Source organism: Labrus mixtus, chromosome 15 (assembly GCF_963584025.1).
Source record: "Labrus mixtus chromosome 15, fLabMix1.1, whole genome shotgun sequence".
Taxonomy (NCBI): Eukaryota; Metazoa; Chordata; class Actinopteri; order Labriformes; family Labridae; genus Labrus; species Labrus mixtus.
In genome coordinates this window covers 23,723,152-23,743,192 of record NC_083626.1, presented here as the reverse complement: position 1 = coordinate 23,743,192, position 20,041 = coordinate 23,723,152, and the positions used below count along the sequence as shown (strand labels likewise).

Here is a 20,041-nt window from a genome sequence, read left to right as displayed (position 1 = left end):
CCACGCCTGAGAGTTGTTCATAGTACAACTTAATACAATATTATTGCCAGGCTAAATAACCTATTGGTCCATCTCTGTGCTATTTGTTTGTTTGTTTTTTGACCTAGAAAACAACCTGATTAAATGAAATGCATATCACTTTAGAAATATGTTTTGATAGACTCTATATGATATGATTAGAGGCCTAAATCATAAATGTTATTACCAAACTTTTGAGACCGGAGTAGCCTATCTAAAGTCCTCCATTTAGGAGTGTATCATGTTGTTATGCATATGCTTGAATAGAGCTACATATTCAGTTGAGCATTTTTTCCCTCTGGGAACTCTTAATTCATGTGGTTTTCTTGCACATCAGATACGATGAAAGAACTACTTCTGCAATAAGATTAGACATTCACTGAAAAGAACGCCTATAAATAGAAAACCAACGTTTGAACCACGGCCACTTCCTGTTTAAAAATCTAATGTTTCCATGATATGAGCAAAACGTACTACTTCTTAATAAAACAAATTAACACGTGTAAGAATTGTTTGACGGTAATGACTGTTTATGGTGGCGGTGTGTCATCCTGTGAGGGTCAAAACACAAATTCAAATTCAGCGTTATCGCGTTTAATATCGCTTTGTGTCGGCGTGTCTGTGTGTAGGGAGCACAATGCTGCGGTTCTCTGCTGTACGCGCGTCAACGGAATCCCGTAGTGCGTCATCGAACGTGTATTCTCTCGAACGCGCCTCGTGATTGGCTGGAGGTTGGAAATCTCCCCGCCCACCGCCCGGCCTTGTATGGAAACCTTCTCCGACGTCATGGGTAGAATAAAGACCATAGTATATATGTGTGGAGGAGATGTGAGCGGAGGGACTGCTGCTCAGCTGGGCAGCGCCGAACACTGCTGGAAGTTATCTGTGGAGTACAGACAGTTCAAAAACACCTGTAGAGGAAACGAACAGGTAAGAAATGTTTGTAATTCATTCTGGAAAGTTCTATTTTTAAAAACGTTTTAGGCTGACTTCCAGTCGAACAGAAAGCAGCCTCCCTCTTTATTTACGGAGAAGTGTTTCATGTTGCTAATCGCTGACACGTTTAACAGCATTGAGTTTAATTTTTTTATTACGAGTTTAAAAATTATATTGCAGGATAGGTTGCACAAGTGTTTCCATGTGTGATGTGTCTCTTCAACTTGTTGGCTTCGTGCATCGTCTGAAAGTAAAATCCTGTGTGTGAGTGTATGCAGCTGATCATGTATATTATAGTTCATAATGAAGATCATTTAGAGCATCGCATTGATTAGGTTGCTCATCAAATAAAGGATGCGTATACATCTCTGTTTAGTGGGCTATGACATTTATTGTACGAGGAAGGACTGGATTACAAACAGGTTCGCTCTGGAGCATTTGATTTATGGTTTAAAACGTAATTTGGGGATGCCCTGGGTCACCTGGAAGAGCGTATAGACAATGTACTAAGGCTAAATGGTCCAACTCAGCCCCCCTGATGCTTGTTGTCTCTTCTTCCCTGCTTTTTTTTATTTTTTTGAAAGAAGCTATGGCCACTTGTTTATTTCCTCTAGGAGTTTAACATGCGATGGTTTAAAGGATAAGGAAAAAAGTTAATTTTTTTTTTTTTAAATCAGAAAAAATAGCTTGCTTGGCTCTAACACTTCCGATTATGCTTTTTCAGTCTTGCAGCCATGACGTGCATCCACTCTCAGCATGGATCTCAGTCCTATGAGAACAGCCTTGGAGGCTCAGAGCTTCAAAGCACAGACATTATCTCTAAGCTGGCTGTGGATATGAGCAACCCACGGGACCACCTCTCTGCTCCACCTCTGCCAAGTATCAGTTCTCTGGTGGACTCTCACACCGGCGACCTTGACGCGTACTCATGCCAGTTCACTGCGGCTCCCGCCCACATTACATCGTCCATAGGCCAGGAGACCCCATTCAAGCTGGACGACCTCCAGGTTTACGGTTGCTACCCTGGAGCGTTCGCTCTGAGTTACCCCGACGAGGCTGGGTCCCCTGTTGGGTCAGATTACTTTGGCAGCCCGGCGTCCGCCTCGTCTCCCTCAACCCCCGGGTTCCAGAGTCAGCACACATCCACCTGGGACTCAGCATTCGGGCCTTACTCGCCTTGTCCTGGATACTGGGTGACAGAGGAGACCTCGCCACATGCGCCCTCTTTCTTTACTTTTAACAACGGCTCTGTGGAGGATATGTCTCATTTGGGTCAACCACAGGATCCTTTCACTTTGGCCCACCCTCACTCATCTGCACTGAACTTTCCTGCCATGGGGATGGAGCAAGCACAGAGCTTCAACGGTAATGACCACATGGACGGAAGCTTATCACCTAAGTTAAAAAGTCCAGCTGGGAATGAGGGCTGCTGTGCTGTGTGCGGGGACAACGCGTCCTGTCAGCACTACGGGGTCCGCACCTGCGAGGGATGCAAAGGATTCTTCAAGGTAAGAAGATCTGGTTTATCTACAAAGCTAATTGATCTATTTCTTGACACAGTAGGAAAAAAATGAGCCGTTCAACTGAATAAAAAAAATAAACTCTTCTTTTGGTTTCACAGCGCACAGTGCAAAAAAATTCCAAGTACGTTTGCATCGCCAACAAGGACTGTCCTGTAGACAAGAGGAGGCGGAATCGATGCCAGTTCTGCCGTTTTCAGAAGTGTTTGGCGGTTGGCATGGTGAGGGAAGGTGAGTTCAAAGCCCTGTAAAATGGTAATAGGACCTGGGATTGTAAGAATAGTGTGAAAGTAACAGTTGATCTCCTATTTCCAGTCGTGAGAACCGATAGCCTCAAAGGACGAAGAGGTCGCCTGCCGTCTAAGCCTAAAGTCGTTCAGGACGTCACATGCACTGTGTCTCCAGTGAGCATGATTGCCTCACTCGTCAGGGCCCACATTGATTCAAATCCTGGCGTTGGGAAAATCGATTACTCCAAGGTAAAAACACACTCAAGAAATCCGATCCTGATTGAATTTCTTTGAGGTTTTTTTTAATACCAAATTAAAAACATCTGCCTTCTGCATTTCAGTATGAAGAGACAGAGGTACGTCCAAACCAGAAGGAAGATGCTAGCGACATCAAGCAGTTTTACAACTTACTCACATCCTCCATGGAGGTCATCGGAAAGTGGACGAAGAGCATCCCAGGTTTCTCTGAGTTCTGCCCAGAAGACCAGGAACTTTTGCTGGAATCTGCTTTTGTGGAGCTCTTCATCTTACGTATCGCCTATCGGTGAGTGCAGCCTCCTTCAAAAAAAAAAAACTTTGTGGTAATATGTACATGCTGTGTTCACACATCGACTCACTTCGACTTCCTGTGTAAAATTTACATGGAGGGCTGGCAGGAAAGAAAATCTTGATCAGATGAGGGCTATTTGTGTTCTCACATGCAGATCACCCTTCAAATTTCAGGAAATGTTCAGAAGTCTAGTGCGCGTGTTGACATGCTGTATACCTGATCACATCCTTATTCAGATTTTTAAAAACCAGGATATGGGCTTCTCTAGATTTCTGAAATCAGACTACAATCTTTACACCCCCCCCCCCCCCCCCCCCACCCCAACAACAACTGATCATAACTGATCATAGCCATAATACTAGTGTGCATGCGACACAACTTTAAGACAACGTACATGTAACTCATTTGAATCTTATTTTGTGACAAAATACATGAAAAATATTTCTTCTTCTTTAAAGTTCTAACCCTGAAACGGACAAGCTAATCTTCTGCAATGGGGCCGTACTTCACAAAACACAGTGTGTCCGGGGCTTTGGGGACTGGATTGACTCTATCTTAGAGTTTTCTCAAAGCCTTCATCGCATGAAGCTGGATGTCTCCTCCTTCTCCTGTCTCACAGCGCTGGTCATAATCACTGGTAAGTAGTCCAGTCGTCCTGAACATTATTCAAAGTGGCAACATTAGACTTTAACCTCCGACCCTAATCAGAGTTGTTTTAATTAAAGCAAGACAAAAGTTTGCAAGAGGCGTCTGGTTTCGGTGGCACAGACAATGCAAGGCTGTTACATAAACCCTGGACTGACAGGACAGGTGTATGACCAAATGTAACAGGACCTTACATATAGTACAGAGAAGATGTCGTATATCACAGCAGCCTAAAGATAGCCACAATGCATGGTGCGGGGATATATGTTTACAATCCCAACCAAGAATTGTTCCATCATAGTTACATTTAAATTATTAGAACTTCTGTGTGTCCACTCCTTTATTGTCGTATTAAAGTTTTTGGTGTCAGTGTTTTGCATACAGATGCTGCACTATCAAATCAGGAATTATTTGATTTAAAAAAGTTCTGAAAAGCAGTCAATCTGATTTTTTTTCCTGTTGGATTTAAAAGTCAGTAGTCTTTATTATGATTTTTTTGTTATTTAATGTTGAATTTTCCAAAGCGTAAGGCTCACTCTGACTGATATCTATCTTCTATCTTTGTAGACCGATATGGTCTGAAGGAGCCAGGACGTGTGGAGGAAATGCAGAACCAGCTCATCACCTGCCTTAAAGATCACGTCTCTGCCTGCGGCTCCGACTCGGTGCGGCCAAATTATTTGTCAAAACTTCTCGGGAAGCTGCCCGAGCTCAGGACACTTTGCACTCAAGGCCTCCAGCGCATCTTTTACCTGAAATTAGAAGATCTAGTTCCTCCACCCCCGATTGTGGACAAAATTTTCATGGATACTCTCCCGTTTTAAGTGTTTTCAAGACGAGATCGACCATCTGGCGATATGAAACCTGAAATTCACTTGAAGCCAAAGAAAACAGACGGAGCACTTACACTTCAAATGGTATTTAGTGACACTGCTATTAGTATAATCATCCTAAAGGAATATAGATCCCAATGAAAAGGGTTACTTTTGAATTATGAATTCAACAAACTAAGAAGCAACAGGAGAGTGGAGCCATGACAAAAATCCTCTTCCTCCGTTGTGTTTCCAGGATAGTGTGCACTCTGCAGAGGAAATTTAATCGGCCAGCTAATGGACCAAAATGTGACTGTTTACATACGACAAGGTGCCATGAGTGGAAAAAAAATTCTGACAAATGATGATTTTTGTAAGAATGTTTGTGGGTAAAATGATGAATGGCACATATGTCTGACAAAGCATTATATGTTTGTGTAGAACAAGCAAATTACTACACATAACCACTTTATAGTCCCCAAAGCATCAATTCCCTTTATTTTAAATGTTTGGTGACTGACGCCAAGTAGGTCAAACCTACAGAATTATTCAGAAGTATCATTCATGTATCATGAATTGACATTGAGCAGCTAACATACTGTGTATCGCCCAGTACAGTCTTATACACTGGTCTTGTTTGTAAATAGTTTTGAATGGGGTTGGTGTTTTGCCACATGAACGATCTATTCTGTAGTGTGGGGGAAAAGTTTATCAAAGTGTTTCTTTGTTTCTGTTATTTTTACACACAGAAATTATATTTTACTGCAGCTGAATTAAATTTGAAACTACATATTACGACAGATTTTGTATTGTTTACATCAGTTATGTGGAGATATACGTATATTGTAGTCTAAGGGCATTCAAAGAGCTGAACAGAAATTGACTTGTTCAATTCAGACAATTAGCCACATGTCAGAACATTAACTTAGTACCTATTTTAAACTAAACTGGTCCCTACTACTGCTTATGCAGAGGGTTTCAAATGCAGAAAATGTAAACATAAAAACTTGATTAAAGGTCACATATTGTCGTCCTTTTCAACCACAATAAATTTGTCTCAGCCTTCCCCAAAACATATCTGTGAATTTCTTGTTAAAAATCCACTCTGATCCTGTATTTGATCATGCCTATAATCCCCTCTATTTCAGCCCTGCTCAGAACAGGCTGTTTCTGTGTCTGTAGCTTTAAATGTAAATGAGCTGTGTCTGACCACGCCCCCTCTCTGGAAGGGCTTGGGTGGCTCGAGCTTTCTCGATCCATGCCCAATTGTTTACAGTGAGAAGGCAGACTAGGAACACATGGTCAAGTGTATTTTGAATAATATGTGACCTTTAATAATACTCCTCATTTGTATTTCATTCTGTGTCAGTGCTGAGTAACCTGCTGTGTCAGCAGCCTGTACGCTTGATGAGTATTCCTCCTCCTTCTTCTGGCCATATATCAGAAAATACTGCTGAAATATGTGCTCCCACCCACCTCCCTCCAAGTTATGTCCTGGTCTCCTTTTAGGTAACCACTGGAACTCCCAGTCCAGTCTCAAGTGACTCAGACTACTTCATCATGTATCTTGCCACACGCTAACATGCATGTGTCAGAACATGCAGCTAGAAGTGAATGTTATGGAAAAACTGTTATGTGTTTGCAAGGCAATAAAATACTATTAATAGGTGATATAGATTACTAAGATACATCTAACTGGTTCTTAATGAGCAGTGCAGTGTCCATACAGGACACAGATGTAATATGCATGAGCTGTTATCAGCTGACATTTAGCTGATTATCAATCATCAGACATCAATCACAGCCAAAGCCACAATGTGAAGACCTTTGAACACCCATACCATATCCCTGCTATATCAATGTTGCCACACCATTCTTCACACATCTGCTGGAAAGCTGTGTTTCCACCACCCCATCCTCCACCTTTCTTTTGTACAACCTAAACATTGTGCAAAAGAGAAAATAACGTCTTGCTTTGAGTCTTCGCCATTATACCTATGAGGGTTTCTGCATTGCACTCCGTTTGGTGGCCTCTTGGGAGCCGAGCTGTCAGAGCAAACAACTGTATTTGCATTTGTCTACTGTGTGACAAGAAAGTTCCAGATTATTAGTACTGGTCAGTCCCAATAAGGGAATAACGGTTACTTTGGGCTAGAGATGCTTTTCAGTTTAACATAGTATTAATTTCTTATACAATCAAATCCTGTATCACAAACGCAAATGTATATCATATTAAACTGTCAGTATACATACTATGAAAGTCGACCTGATGGTGGCTCCAGAGGAAAAGTCAGGGGAACACAAAAGTATTACGGATGCTTCCTCTGGAGACCATGAATGTCTCTAGAATATTTTATACCAATCTGTCTAACGGCTGTCGAGAAATCTCCATTTGGAACGAAGTGGTGAAAGGACAAAGGGACGGACCTCGCAGTCTTTAGAATTAAGCAGCTAGCATAGAGTTCAGCCACCCCGGAGAACTGAAAAATCATCATGAAATGTCCGAGTCAAGACATAGACATATAATAATAGAAAAACAAAAGAATTTTGCAAGAATATTTATTTGCCTTTTGCAATCTCATACCTCAATATCGGCCTCAAAACTCAGTATCAGGCTCTGTGTCCTGTGTCTGGCATCCGGAGTTGTGATGTTACTAAAAATAAAAGCTTGAAGACTTGATAATATCGCAGGACTTATGCAACAAGAGCAGTCGGAAAAAGGCAGCATCACTCTTATTACAGAACATACTGTATAAGGGTGACGGTATATGATTACGAGAAGGTGAAAAGGCGAGGCATCATGCCTCAGTAATAAGTGAGACAAACGCGAGGAACTTGGAAGTGTCTCGTTTGAGTGGGGTACCAAATGACAGTCATAAAATAAGATCACAAGCTTCAGACAGGGTTACAGGACGAGAGGCCAGCACCAGAGCACAAGCTGTCCACGGCACAATGTGCTGGACATTAACGTCCCTGATAATATGAGAACACATTTATTTGAGATTTACAGAGCGGCTTGGGTTTCACTTGCAGGCGACAAGCCCAGGACGTGTGCCTGAAACTAGTTAACTGAATGACCAGCAGCCAGCATGAGCATGCTAAGTTTCATAAGACTCATATCTCAATGAGAACAGCGTGTGATAATCTCTCTGCTGAGTCACAAGTCGACCAGACTCTGGAGAGTGTACTGTGTATCAGACTAAAGTCCATTTTAGGTTGTAACCTCAAATTACCAACTGAGGTAAACGTATGAAACATTTGAAATGTAATCGCAATTTATGTGAAATTAAATGAAAGAAAACATTCCAAATTCTTTACTTTCATATGTCACGATAAAATAATACTTCACATAAGAAATCACATAAAAGATGGAAAGTGTTGGAAACTTCACATGACATCACATGAATTGTCTTATTTGATCATTATTGTCTGTAATGTTTATCCGGTCTTTTTCTGGTATTCATAATATCTTATCAAAGAGGCAAGCAGCTGAACCCTAACACTTGCTAGCATGCTTTACAAGACAATGTGCAGTTTACTTACCTTAGCGTATTAGCATGCTTACATTAGCACTGGCATAACTCTAAACATGTGGTACATTGAAAGCTAAGAGGAGCGTCTTAAGTCTGTCAGGTAGTTGCCTGTTTAATTAAGTTTACTTGAACTACTTGGACATATGCTGACGTATAAAGTAACCGAGTTGCTCTAAGCTCTACTTTTACTTAAAGAGCCCATATTATGCCCTTTTTGGGGTTTGTATATTTAATCTATGTACCTACTTTTGTACATTCACAATAGCTAAAGTCCGAAAAAAAATGTACTGCTCCTCCTTGCTCCCTCTACGCTCTGAGTCCGTCAGCTACACTCTGTTGAGCCCACACTGTTAGACCCCACGTGGGCCAAGTCTGCTCTGATTGGTCTGCCGATCCGCTCTGTCGTTATTGGTCAGTTGCTCAGCACGCGTCTCGGAAATTTCAACATGAGCTGCAGGGCTTGCCACAACGAGCCAATGGACTTAGATCAGTGATCTCACACTGACAATGACGTCGCACTGACAAATTTTTATCGAGGGGGGCTAGAACCGAGCGTTACATGCGGCTAATGCTGCGCAGACTTTGAATTTTTGCACATAGATGTGCCTAAACATGCACAGGACACTTGGAAAACACACTAAAGAGCATATAAAACCAGAAAAAGCTGAATATGGGACCTTTAAGTGTGAGCAACTTTTGGTTTGTGTAAACTTTGGCGCCCCCTGTGGACAAGGTGGTACATCTCAACTCTTTGCACATTTTGTCCTGTAAATGAGTAAGTGGTCATCTTTGGTCAAAAAATCATCACCATGCTGAACTTTAACAGTGAACTGTATAATAATATATATATATATATATATAATATTTGCTGTTAAAGGCTGTTTCTTTACTGTGCCGTTCATCGTTTTGCCTGACCTCTACCCCCTAAAACAGTTCAGGGGTTAAAAGTTACAGCATCGAGATAGTAAGTGCATCATTATTAATTTTAGTCTCTTTATATATTACTTAAAAACTTCTCACAGGGGCTTTAAGTACAAAAAAAAGCTTCCAGGAAATTGTACCAATGTAGTTGACAAGGTATTTTATAGAAGAGAAAGTGTTTTGTTTAAACTGAAAACAAATGTATAATAATAATCTACTGATTACTGACTACAAGCTACAAAATGAAACCTTACTTACATAAACTATTTAATAATACAGGCACCATTTGGCATAATGGGTATAATCTTAATACACTGAATGAAGGAACTGTGCTTATGTAGAAGTTTAAACAGATTATTTCAGTGTGGTGTTGCTAGATTTGATGTCAAAAATGTTTTGTTCAATCTTTAAAACATTGTAAGAAATATTATTTTTGATACCGCCTATTGTATCTAGTTTGTGAATATTGTATTAATACTTTTTTTTATGCCTTATGTAAGGCTCTTTTTGATGTTCTTGAAATCAACTTGAAATGCCATTGACAGAATAGAGTAAATGATCTGGTGCTCCACCACTGGACATAGCAAAACTTGAAGTACCTCCCGCTGCTGTCCCCTAACAGATGATGACTCTTTCATTTCTAATTTATGACTGGTGAAGAACCAGCAGCTGATAACCTAATTTCTCTCCATTTTTGCCATGAAGAGAGGCATCTTTGAAAATCGGAGAATCATCTTGCAAAAAAAAGGTTGTGGTGAGGAAATCTAAAAAGAAAAATATAAAAGGAGTAGAGGGGGAAATAGAGAACATTTAAAGAGCTGCTTATACAGTACATCTGGCTTAGTGGAGATTTATTTACAAGTCACACTGACCTGGCAGGAGCAGCTCTTAAAGACAGTATCTCACAAGTGAGACATGATATGGAAATGTGAGTTCTTTGTGAGCACCAATAAACAGCGCTGACTTGGGTTTTAAAGGGGATGACATTTAAGTTGAGTCATGACAAGTTGAAAAGTTCAGCACTGGCTTCAGCGTCTACTTGTCACTCAGTAAACACTCTATATGGGTACCGTAATAATAGACATACGGGACATCTAAGAGGAGGCTGTGGTTCCTCAACCCACACGAGGGGGTCCTATAGACTGGGGGTCCTGCACGTACTCTGTTCTGAGGAGTCGTATCTCATCCTTGCAGATGGTGACAGGGCAGCACAGAGCCTGTCTGGACACTTCTATTAATAGGCCCAACCAAAATAGACAGTCATCACATGAAATCAATGATGCCACTCAGATATGACGGAGTGCACTGACTGACCGAGTGCCCACCCGTTGGCATTATCCTGGAACTCCCTGCAACAGCTTTCATCTGCAGCGTTTTGTTAACATAGGTACAGTAACAGATGGCAGATGCCTAATGTGTTTACTTAAACATTTAAAAATGAGACGCCTAGAATCCAATGTCTGATAGCCAGTAATACCTCTTTAATCAGCAGGAGATAATCAAATAAATGAGTTCAAAGGAAAGCGAGGCAAGCAGACTAAAAAAGATAATGTCATGCCCTGTGGATTTTCATCGCTGGTGTTGGAATAAGAAATTGTGGAGCACTGCCCCCCAGTGGCTGTAAACTGACATGTTTGCTTGTGAAGAGAATCTGAGAGATGGACTATATTAAATATTTCAGTAAAACTTTTTGAAGTCTGAACTTGAAACCAAAATGAGATATTGATGATGCAGACAAGCCGAGTCTTGTAATGCCTGCATGTGTTTCTATGCAGTCACTCCACTTTTTTCTTTAAAATTATATTCCATTTTCTGCTTATGCCTTGACTTTTTAATTCATATATTTGTTATACATCTTCCTGTATAAATCATTCCAATTGCCCTCATTTCATTTGTCACTATTTTCAGGTATGAGAACTCAAAATCCAATACCTTAATGTGTTCTGATTAAATGATTATATTTCACAGGCTTGGTATATATCACTTCAACAAACATTTGCAGTCTAGCTTGTCTTTATGTATTTCAATTGTATTGCAGGAATCCTAACTCAGCCTTTACTCTAAATCACATCAGGGTCTGTGTCTTCATACCGTGATGTCTCTCCAGATCCTCTCTTCAGCCATGCTTTTCGTATTGACTCATCCTATAAATTGCATGTACACACAAGAAAACTAATTCTCAGACTAGAGCTGGAAATGAGCCCACTAAAAAAAAACTGGACACATTATGCAGTGTACTGCATCTCTACAGAAAAAGCCACATTTGCACCCCCACAACCCCTGAGGTGCTTAAAAGAGCAATAAAACAAATAGACTGAGAAACATTATCTAAAGGATGTGTTTGAACTCAAACTGGCTTAAAGTCCCAGTCAATGAAACTTAAAAGAGTGACAGTCTGGAAATAAACCCAATTTATATTCATAAAAAGTTGTGAAAATCTTAAAATTATACTCAACATTTTAGTTTCTCATGTTTCTTAGCAAACATTATTGTTGTTCCTTGTGCTCAACAGACTTTCTTAAAACGGCTTATTTGCTTATTACAGCTTTATTTGAAATAAACACTTAATAAAACAAGCACACATTAATAAACCAATGTTGTTAGTTGTTGTTACAAGAGGGGAATGCAAAACAATTTAAAAGAATAAAAAAAGGCACCAGTGTTGCTCAACCTGTACTAAACTTTGCATTTATGATTCTTGCCATGACAGGTGACTACAAAGCTCTGCAACCTTTATCCAAGAAGTAAAAACTAAAATACAGTCGTGCAAATTAAAACAACTTTGAGCAGTTTAAAGGCTTAAGAACAAACTTTAAAAGAAATATCCATGACTGCATGCGTATTCATTTGGCCAACATTCTGCGGATATGTAACGGCCGTGTGCAAGTTGTGGCGCAGGTCGGCTACCACGGGAGGGTTTTGGGTGTTCTTAAACTCAGACCAAGGTTGCTGGTTGGCATCGTCTCCTGTCTGTAGAGAAAGGAGACGAATGAAAAGTTACAGAAAAGAAGAAAAGAGTTACTCAGAGCTGAAGCAGGATGTCAGAGGAGAAAACTTACTTTAGATCAAACGCTCTATTTACACCCCACACAAACGGAGCAGCGTTATCATCGGCCTCTGCAAGACAAAACACGTGTTACTTTTACAAAATAAAAATATAGATCAAGTCTCGTTCAGGTCACACGGGTGAATATAAACAAGAATAATAAGAAATGCTTTTAGATATTGTGCACTCATAAATCTAAAATAAGTACAGTTTGTTTCCTGGTTTGTAAATTTACTGGGGGTGAGTGGAAAGATCGAAACCACTCTCACCTTCCCATCAGAAAATTGTACAGTTGAACGGAAATTTAAATTCAGACTTGACGTGGTTACAGTGTGGCAAACACTAACATTTGGTACTCTCTGCATGTTTTACATCCACCTGAATGTGCTAAATGTTGATATGCCCGTTTCAAACTGACCCAGCCTACCTTCAGTAAAAAGAACCTGATTTATCACGCTATTCCTACGAGATGCTATATGTTCACTGTGCTTGTTCACATCCGGGTTGTAGAGCGGGGAGAGCAGGCTCATCATCGGAGCCGTTTAGTCTAAACGTGCACATCCCTACTCTCATTCCTGTACAATCAATATGCAGCAGGAGGTGGCTAACTTAGCTTAGCATATATAATGAAAACAGAAAGCAGCAGTTAGCCTGAGTCTTGGCAAAATCGGCATCAAGCACCGCTAAAGCTTACTTCAAAGAAGTGTAAAAATAAATAAAACAATAATTTAAATTACTTATTGTAATAAATAATACCTTCATCCCAATCCTCAGTCATGTTTGGGTTCACCCAGGTGCTGACAGGGACCTGCCACTGACAATGTCCATTCGTGTTTCCAGCTGTAAACAGAGCACAATTAAACCCTCAATCATTTAAACGCTTGCCATCTTTGTAGAGTTATTAAATAGCAAGAAATCGCAAAGTGTCAAACTTACTTTCTTCAGTGTCCAAAGATATCCTGTCCTCACAGGTTTCGGTATGGTACATGAGCTCATGCTTGGGGACCAGGTGGCGAGCATTAAAAGGGCAGGTTTTTAACTCACTGGCCAGTTTGGGATGATTCTACACCAGTGAGAGGCAAGTTAAGTAACAGTCAAACTGACAGGGAACCAAAGGTCTTGTAACCCCCCCGACCTTCTGTTCACTTGGTACTAAGCTTTGGTATCATAGCAGGAAAAGACAAGACAATGATATGAAGGTGGGGGATGTCTAACAAAGCAGACATTTGTGTTGTGCACCTAAGAGTGAAGCGGCAAAGACATGAACGCCTGTACCTCTAGAAACAAAAGAAAGAAACTGATTGTATCTCTAAAGGTTTCTGTGGTCGATTACAGTCAGCCAACAGCAATGAATAACAGCATCATAGCCTATAGAAATATGAGGATTCCTTAAGGAAAGGTTGTTTGATACTAAGGGTTAACTTGCCTGTGCTGTTAGGAGTCTGAAGTTGTGATGTTTAACTTTACTGCATAACTTAGAAGTATCTCTGTAACGCATCCATCTCCAATGATACACATTTAAATTATACTAAGTATTTTCTTTAAATGTTGCTTCATCAGACCTTGAGTGCATCAAAATGTGTAAACTTACCTTCCTGCACTTTATGAGATGATATGGGAAGCGGCAAGCTCGGATCTGGTGATTTTTGTCGAAAGGGCACTGAAGAAGTTTCTCCGGGTCACAGTTTCTTTTTTCATCTTTATAAAAAAATAGAAAGAAATGAATAGATCTGAACTACTTATATTTATCAACACAGTGGACATGGATCCAATACAATGAAAAGTTTTTTTTTTAAAAAGCTCAGTTTTACCAGGTTCTTCTGGAGCCCTCCCAAACGAAGAGGTCTTGCATGGATCAATCGTCGTTCCAAATGTAATGGTGGTCGCCATCTTCAGCTCAGATTCCCTGTCAGCTAGAAAGTTCAAAGATATGTCAGTCAATTGTAACACTCAGGATACAACATTTACTTTAAATAAAATATGTATGTATAAATAATAAATTATCAAAAAAACAAGATGTAACAAATTAATGTGTACCGGGCCAATGTAGGTTAGACTCTTGGAGCTGGTGGAGAATTAATTAAACACACGACACATAATGTTGATAACCGGTTTTGTATTTCAAAGTTCAATTTTTAACAAATAACAAAAAACACTTTAACTTAATCAAGGAAAATCTCACAATTAAATAAAAGAAAATAGGCTTTCAATTCACAGATTCTTAAGGGCACCTTTTACCCTCCATACAACATATGCTAAATATTCCCAATTCTATTCATATAAATCAATGCACCAAAACACATTACACTGCAGTTATTTGTTATGTGTGTGCAGATGTCCAAAGAGGGGAAATCCTACCACACCCTTTAACCAGACAGCCACGGAAAATAGAAATAAAAGAAACACTGTAGAAATCTGGATGCACGTGCAAATAAAAAAAAAACCATGGAAAACAGGATGAAAACCAATCAGATCTTTCTGTTCAACTATGCAGGAAACTCACCAGGTGGTCCAAATTACATGTCCCACTAATGGTTTGCTTTCTCTTTTAGGGTTTTAACCAAAATCACCTGCACACACACACATTACATTTTGCTCTGACAACTATACAAAAAAAATAAAAGCCACATGATATGAGTCTACTTTTCTCTTCTTTTTTTTTTTGCAAAATGCTTAAAAGCCCAGTCCCTTTTTTGTGTGTGTCTTAAAAGTCTAAAAGGTAAGGATTTACCACTTTCTACCTGAGTCAGCTGTCTTTTGCAGTATTTATCTCCAGGCTTAAACTCAACTTCTGCAACTTCAACATCTTAAATTGGTTTCACTTTTCAACGTGGTTCACCGCATCGCAGATTTGGTAAACATAATAACAATTTAAATATACTTTGAGGGTAGCTACATGTGGCTTAAGGCAGATTTGGTATCATTAAAAATACTCAAACATTACCGTGAAATCGTGCAGCAGAAAGTTGGTTGCAAAGTTTGCTAGCAAAAACTCGGCAACACGCCTTGGCTAGCTAATTCACAAGTATTCTCCAAAATACCTCAGAGGAGTAGTAGATAATTAAATCAATTGTTTTACTTTTATTAAGTCTGGACTACCGCTTTTAAAAAAAAAAAAAAAATAGGCTTACTATAAAAGTAAAATTTCGTGGGCTCTACTTTTGTCGCTTTTTCCTGGAACATCGTAGAAAATTTCGTCGCCCCGCCCCTTCGTGATTTTATCAACTCCAGCGAAACATGCGACTTCCGGTTGAAACTATCCTCAGCCACCATTTTTAATTTACATCTTTACATTAAAAATTAACTAAAACATCTGAAACACATCTTAACGAACCCTAAAATATTGATTCTAACCAAACTGTTTTGTTTGATGCTCAGAAATATGTAATTATTATCTAATTATATTATATACATATATATATATATATATATATATCATATATATGGCAAGCCGTTCAGGAAATTAATATATGTAATGAAACTTTGAATATATGGAATGGAACTTTGAATATATGGAATGGAACTTTGAATATATAGAATGGAACTTTGAATATATGGAATGGAACTTTAAATATATGTAATGAAACTTTGAATATATGGAATGGAAATTTGAATATATGGAATGGTACTTTGAATATATGGAATGGAACTTTGAATATATGGGATGGAATTTTGAATATATGTAATGAAACTTTGAATATATGGAATGGAACTTTGAATATATGGAATGGAACTTTGAATATATGGGATGGAATTTTGAATATATAGAATGAAACTTTGAATATATGGAATGGAACTTTAAATATATGGAATGGAACTTTGAATATATGGAATGGAACTTTTAATATATGGAATGGAACTTTAAATATATGGAATGGAACTTTAAATATATGGAATGGAACTTTGAATATATTGAATGGAACTTTGAATATATTGAACGAAGTCTGAATATATGGAATGGAACTTTGAATATATTGAACGAAGTCTGAATATATGGAATGGAACTTTGAATATATGGAATGGAAGTCCGTAGTGTTATTTCAGCTGACATCTCAGTAAGAGACTAAAAAAATCCCTAAAGATGGATGCACAAAGTGCGCTCAGCAATGTTTTGTTGAACATTACTACTCATAAGCAGTAAAAGTGTTCCAATAATTGAACTATGATCTTCAAGGTGACGCTTTCTACATTCCAAATTATTCATATGATTTTGAGTACGAACAGCTGTTTCAAAAAAGTTTTGACGTTCAAGAAAGTATTGGTATATTTCAGCTGATGTCATTTTGCAAAACCAGCATATTCAGCAGGGTGTCTTTTGGATGACAACAATGAAACTGGTGGATTTGGAGAATTGAAATCAGCTTCAATTCCATATATTCAGACTTTGTTCAATATATTCAGACTTCATTTAATATATTCAAAGTTTCATTCCATATATTCAAAGTTTCATTCAATATATTCAGACTTTGTTCAATATATTCAAAGAGCTCTTGATCTCAACGGGTTAATTACCTGGTTAGATAAATAAAAACAGAACATATAATACACACAAAGCATTTATGCAATTGAAATTTTCTACACAGGAAATACATTTTTTAAATGTTTTTTATTGTGGCAGCAAACTTCTGCAGTTTTAGTACAAATGTTCGAAGTTCAGTTTGAGGTCTGTACACTTTTTCCTGTATGTGAAATTTTCCCATCAACAAAATAAGTTTAACAAAAAAATCATAGTGTCCTTATCCCTCACATTGCCTTCAAAATAAAAAATGTGTATTTTCCATAGAAATTGATCATTTGTCTGATTGTTCTCTTTATCTAGCCTAAGGCTGAACAACAATGCAAAATATTTTATGAAAATTGATAAAAACAAACGATGGACTGTTTCTTCTTCACAGGAATCACCAAAAATGTTCAATCTCAATTTTAATCCCTTTAAGTCTCATTTCTCTGTGAATATCTGACCCAAAATATCAAATGGTTCCTCTTTCCCTTTATAATCAATACAAAACCTAACTAACCAGGGTTTGTGCCAGAGCAGTAAATTAAAATGTTACAGCCTAACAGTTAGCTTTTCAATTTTGTAATTACAAAATATACATTACAGCAAGAATTTGACTTCGGCTATCAAATTCTATTCATGTTTTGGAGAAACGTTCCAAATGTTTTACTTTTCCTTCATCAAATTAGATAAGCAGCTAATTTTGAAAGTATCATTTAATGTTTCAAAACTTAACACCACCATGCTTCCATTAGTTGTGGATGTTTATTAATGACATTTACTTCTCTAATTTTTGGATCTTATATTTATTTTTGTTCATTACAGGAAGAAAGTAAAGAGTCTAATGTCGCTGTATTTATTTTTGTTTGTTTGACTGATGGATTAGCCCTATAGAAACTCTTATCAAACACCTACCTTTATTATAGACCAGGGCGCAGTAGTTTGACATTAAGTAAATACGAGACGACAGATGGAAGCTGCTGAAGAATGAGCTACTCTTGTAAAAGTGTATCATTGGATCTGTGTGTATAAACAGAGGGAGGGATGTGAGTACAAGGGCCCATAAAAACTGAAATGTTCCATGATAAGAAATGAACCGTGACAAAAGCATTACACAATCCTGATCTTTACCACTAGGTGGCAGCTACCAATCCTTTTTCTTATCTTCACATACGACTGGACTCAGATCAACCTTTTTTATAACAATCTCTTTTAACAGGTAAACTATTTTGGGGGCCATCAAATGATATTTCTTGGTAAAGCGGGCATGTTTAGATGTAAAATTTGCTTGTAGCTCAGTATATCACTGTGCTGCAAACTGCAGACAGTCATACATACACTGAAACATAACCCTAATTCACATGCCTGCTGCCTTTGGCCAAATGGCTCAACCACATGATGCTGAATATCTGAAAAAAAATATGGCAAAAGACACGAATAATGATTATCATACAAAACCATTCAAGAAATGAAGACAGAACAAAACATGAGAAAGAAAGAAATACTAGAAAATTACAACCAAAAAAAGAAATGGATTAATTGAAATAAATTATAAATGGGATAATAAAAGTTTAAAAGTGCTACAAAAGTTCTATACTCATTAATGACAAACCTAAACCGTCTGTACCCTTTTAAAAGACAATATTGTAGTAACAAACCTCAGCGTCTACTGTCATAAGACTTGAGCATTTCTTTTTTTCCATATCTACACTGTACTCATCGCAAAATGAGTAAGCACTATTTCAGTTCCTGAGTGCACATGTAAAATGATCAGAGGATAAACTGTGATGTTCATGTGTCGTTGTGTCGGTTGTGGGGCGTTCACAGTATTTCATTAGATCTCTTGCAAACATGGTGTGTGGGTGAACTGTTTGATGTGATCTGCTGGGATCAACGAGCTCTAAAGCAAACAACACAGCGAGCCACAGAGCCTTTACTTTGACGCTGCTTAGGACCGCCCAATCAGAATGAGCTTTTTGAAAACCGAAGGCCAATTAACCATAAACAAGTTAGTATATGAATCTGTCAAACTCAGTGACTAAGACTTGTTACTGTCTTGTGATTGTGACTTCACCACAATGTTGAAATGACCGTAACATACTGATAAATAAAACCAGAGCTAATGTCAATCTTATCATTTTAGTGAGATCTCAAACAATAAATATAAACGTTTGAAACATGACATGTCAATATAACAATCATATAACCTCCGATAACCTATGTTGACTTGTTCTTTGTTTGTCTAAGAGTTTAAAACCTGTTTTCTTTCAAACGGCCCCCAACATGTACATTTGAGGAGCTAGAACCTCTGTTACTTTGCTCTGGTTAGATTTAGAAATAAAACAACTGACATGAATAAGTGGGCATTCAAACTGTTGCTGATTAATGTTTTCGACTGATGCTTAAAAGAGGGTGCAGCATTATGAAATATAATATCAGAATAAGAGGTGATACTTCAACCTATGTATCACTCTTGTGAGGTGTCACCTTGTTCAAAACAAACACACTAACAGGAAGCAGCACAGTGTGAAGACAATAATCCCCCAAAGAGTTATTATATGATTAAGAGACAAGTCATTTCTCTGAAACAGTTTTTTTGTCTTATCACCAATTAAAAAGAAAGTCAGTCAAGTGGCTGTAAACAAATTACCAGAAGCCCAAAGGGGACAAAAACTGGTCTTACAACTCTTCAATGTTCTCATTTAAGATTTAAAAGCCGTCGAGTGATCATTCTGTGAGCACGTCAAGAATAGAAGGACAATTTAAAGTATTTTAAAATCAATTATTTGTTTTACAGGGGGTCAATGAAGTGTGCTTAAAACAGGAGTGATTTGTTCAGACATTTTGGTTTCTGTTAAAGATCTTGCTGCAGGGGCGCTGATAGCCTAGTGGTTAGTGCGCAAGAGGCTTTAGTCCTCCAAGCGGACGGCCTGAGTTGAAATCTGACCTGTGGCTCCTTTCCTGCATGTCATTCCCCACTCTCTCGCTCCCCTATTCCTGACTCTATCCACTGTCCTATCTATAAATAGCAGGCAGGAAAAGCCCCGTAATAAACCTAAAAAAATGTGTTGCTGCAGAATTCTGAATTATCTAGAGTTTATTTGTGAACAGTAAGAATGATAGATGATAATAAAGAGGGAGAAACCTAATTTATAGAGCCCAAATACATTATAATATTCTCAAATAACCCCGTGCAATGGATTGAAACAGGTCTAATGTGTGTTGTCATTCTGGTCTGGTGTTAACACCAACATAATTTGCAAAGCAAAAATATGCATTGCAACAGTCTGGCCTGCTCGTCATGAAGGTGTGCACATGATTCTGTTAGAGAA

General features: G+C 38.4%; 2 protein-coding genes across 9 annotated transcripts; one reads left to right on the top strand and one right to left on the bottom strand.

Annotated features, from left to right (window-relative positions):
• Positions 1-810: 810 nt before the first annotated feature.
• Positions 811-5,511, top strand: nr4a1 (nuclear receptor subfamily 4, group A, member 1). The gene is made up of 7 exons (XM_061057877.1): positions 811-948; positions 1,679-2,462; positions 2,576-2,705; positions 2,790-2,953; positions 3,046-3,248; positions 3,713-3,891; positions 4,467-5,511. The coding sequence occupies exons 2-7, from the start codon at positions 1,689-1,691 to the stop codon at positions 4,721-4,723; spliced, it is 1,707 nt and encodes a 568-aa protein (XP_060913860.1). The 5' UTR covers positions 811-948; positions 1,679-1,688; the 3' UTR covers positions 4,724-5,511.
• A 6,182-nt stretch (positions 5,512-11,693) lies between these two features.
• Positions 11,694-18,444, bottom strand: zgc:56699 (uncharacterized protein LOC405758 homolog). Of its 8 annotated transcripts, none has more exons than XM_061057973.1 (8): positions 18,368-18,399; positions 14,249-14,276; positions 14,023-14,124; positions 13,803-13,909; positions 13,148-13,274; positions 12,968-13,051; positions 12,225-12,282; positions 11,694-12,135 (listed from the first exon to the last, which is right to left on the bottom strand). In XM_061057973.1, exons 1-8 carry the CDS (start codon positions 18,383-18,385, stop codon positions 12,069-12,071), a joined length of 591 nt encoding a protein of 196 aa, XP_060913956.1. In that variant the 5' UTR covers positions 18,386-18,399; the 3' UTR covers positions 11,694-12,068. The 8 variants fall into 8 exon arrangements, with proteins under 8 accessions (XP_060913956.1, XP_060913958.1, XP_060913963.1 ...); XM_061057975.1 differs by lacking the exon at positions 18,368-18,399 and adding an exon at positions 15,156-15,398; XM_061057980.1 differs by lacking the exon at positions 18,368-18,399 and adding an exon at positions 14,953-15,122.
• Positions 18,445-20,041: the final 1,597 nt, after the last annotated feature.

What these genes read in the sequence shown, in the direction of transcription:
- nr4a1 (XM_061057877.1), top strand. Translation starts at nt 1,689, where the DNA reads ATGACGTGCATCCACTCTCAGCATGGATCTCAGTCCTATGAGAACAGC. An exon ending in GATGCAAAGGATTCTTCAAG is followed by an intron (nt 2,463 to 2,575) that starts GTAAGAAGATCT and finishes TTGGTTTCACAG; the next exon opens with CGCACAGTGCAAAAAAATTC. An exon ending in GGTTGGCATGGTGAGGGAAG is followed by an intron (nt 2,706 to 2,789) that starts GTGAGTTCAAAG and finishes TCCTATTTCCAG; the next exon opens with TCGTGAGAACCGATAGCCTC.
- zgc:56699 (XM_061057973.1), bottom strand. An exon ending in GAGGGCTCCAGAAGAACCTG is followed by an intron (nt 13,910 to 14,022) that starts GTAAAACTGAGC and finishes TTTTTTATAAAG; the next exon opens with ATGAAAAAAGAAACTGTGAC. An exon ending in ATCTCATAAAGTGCAGGAAG is followed by an intron (nt 13,275 to 13,802) that starts GTAAGTTTACAC and finishes TCACTGGTGTAG; the next exon opens with AATCATCCCAAACTGGCCAG.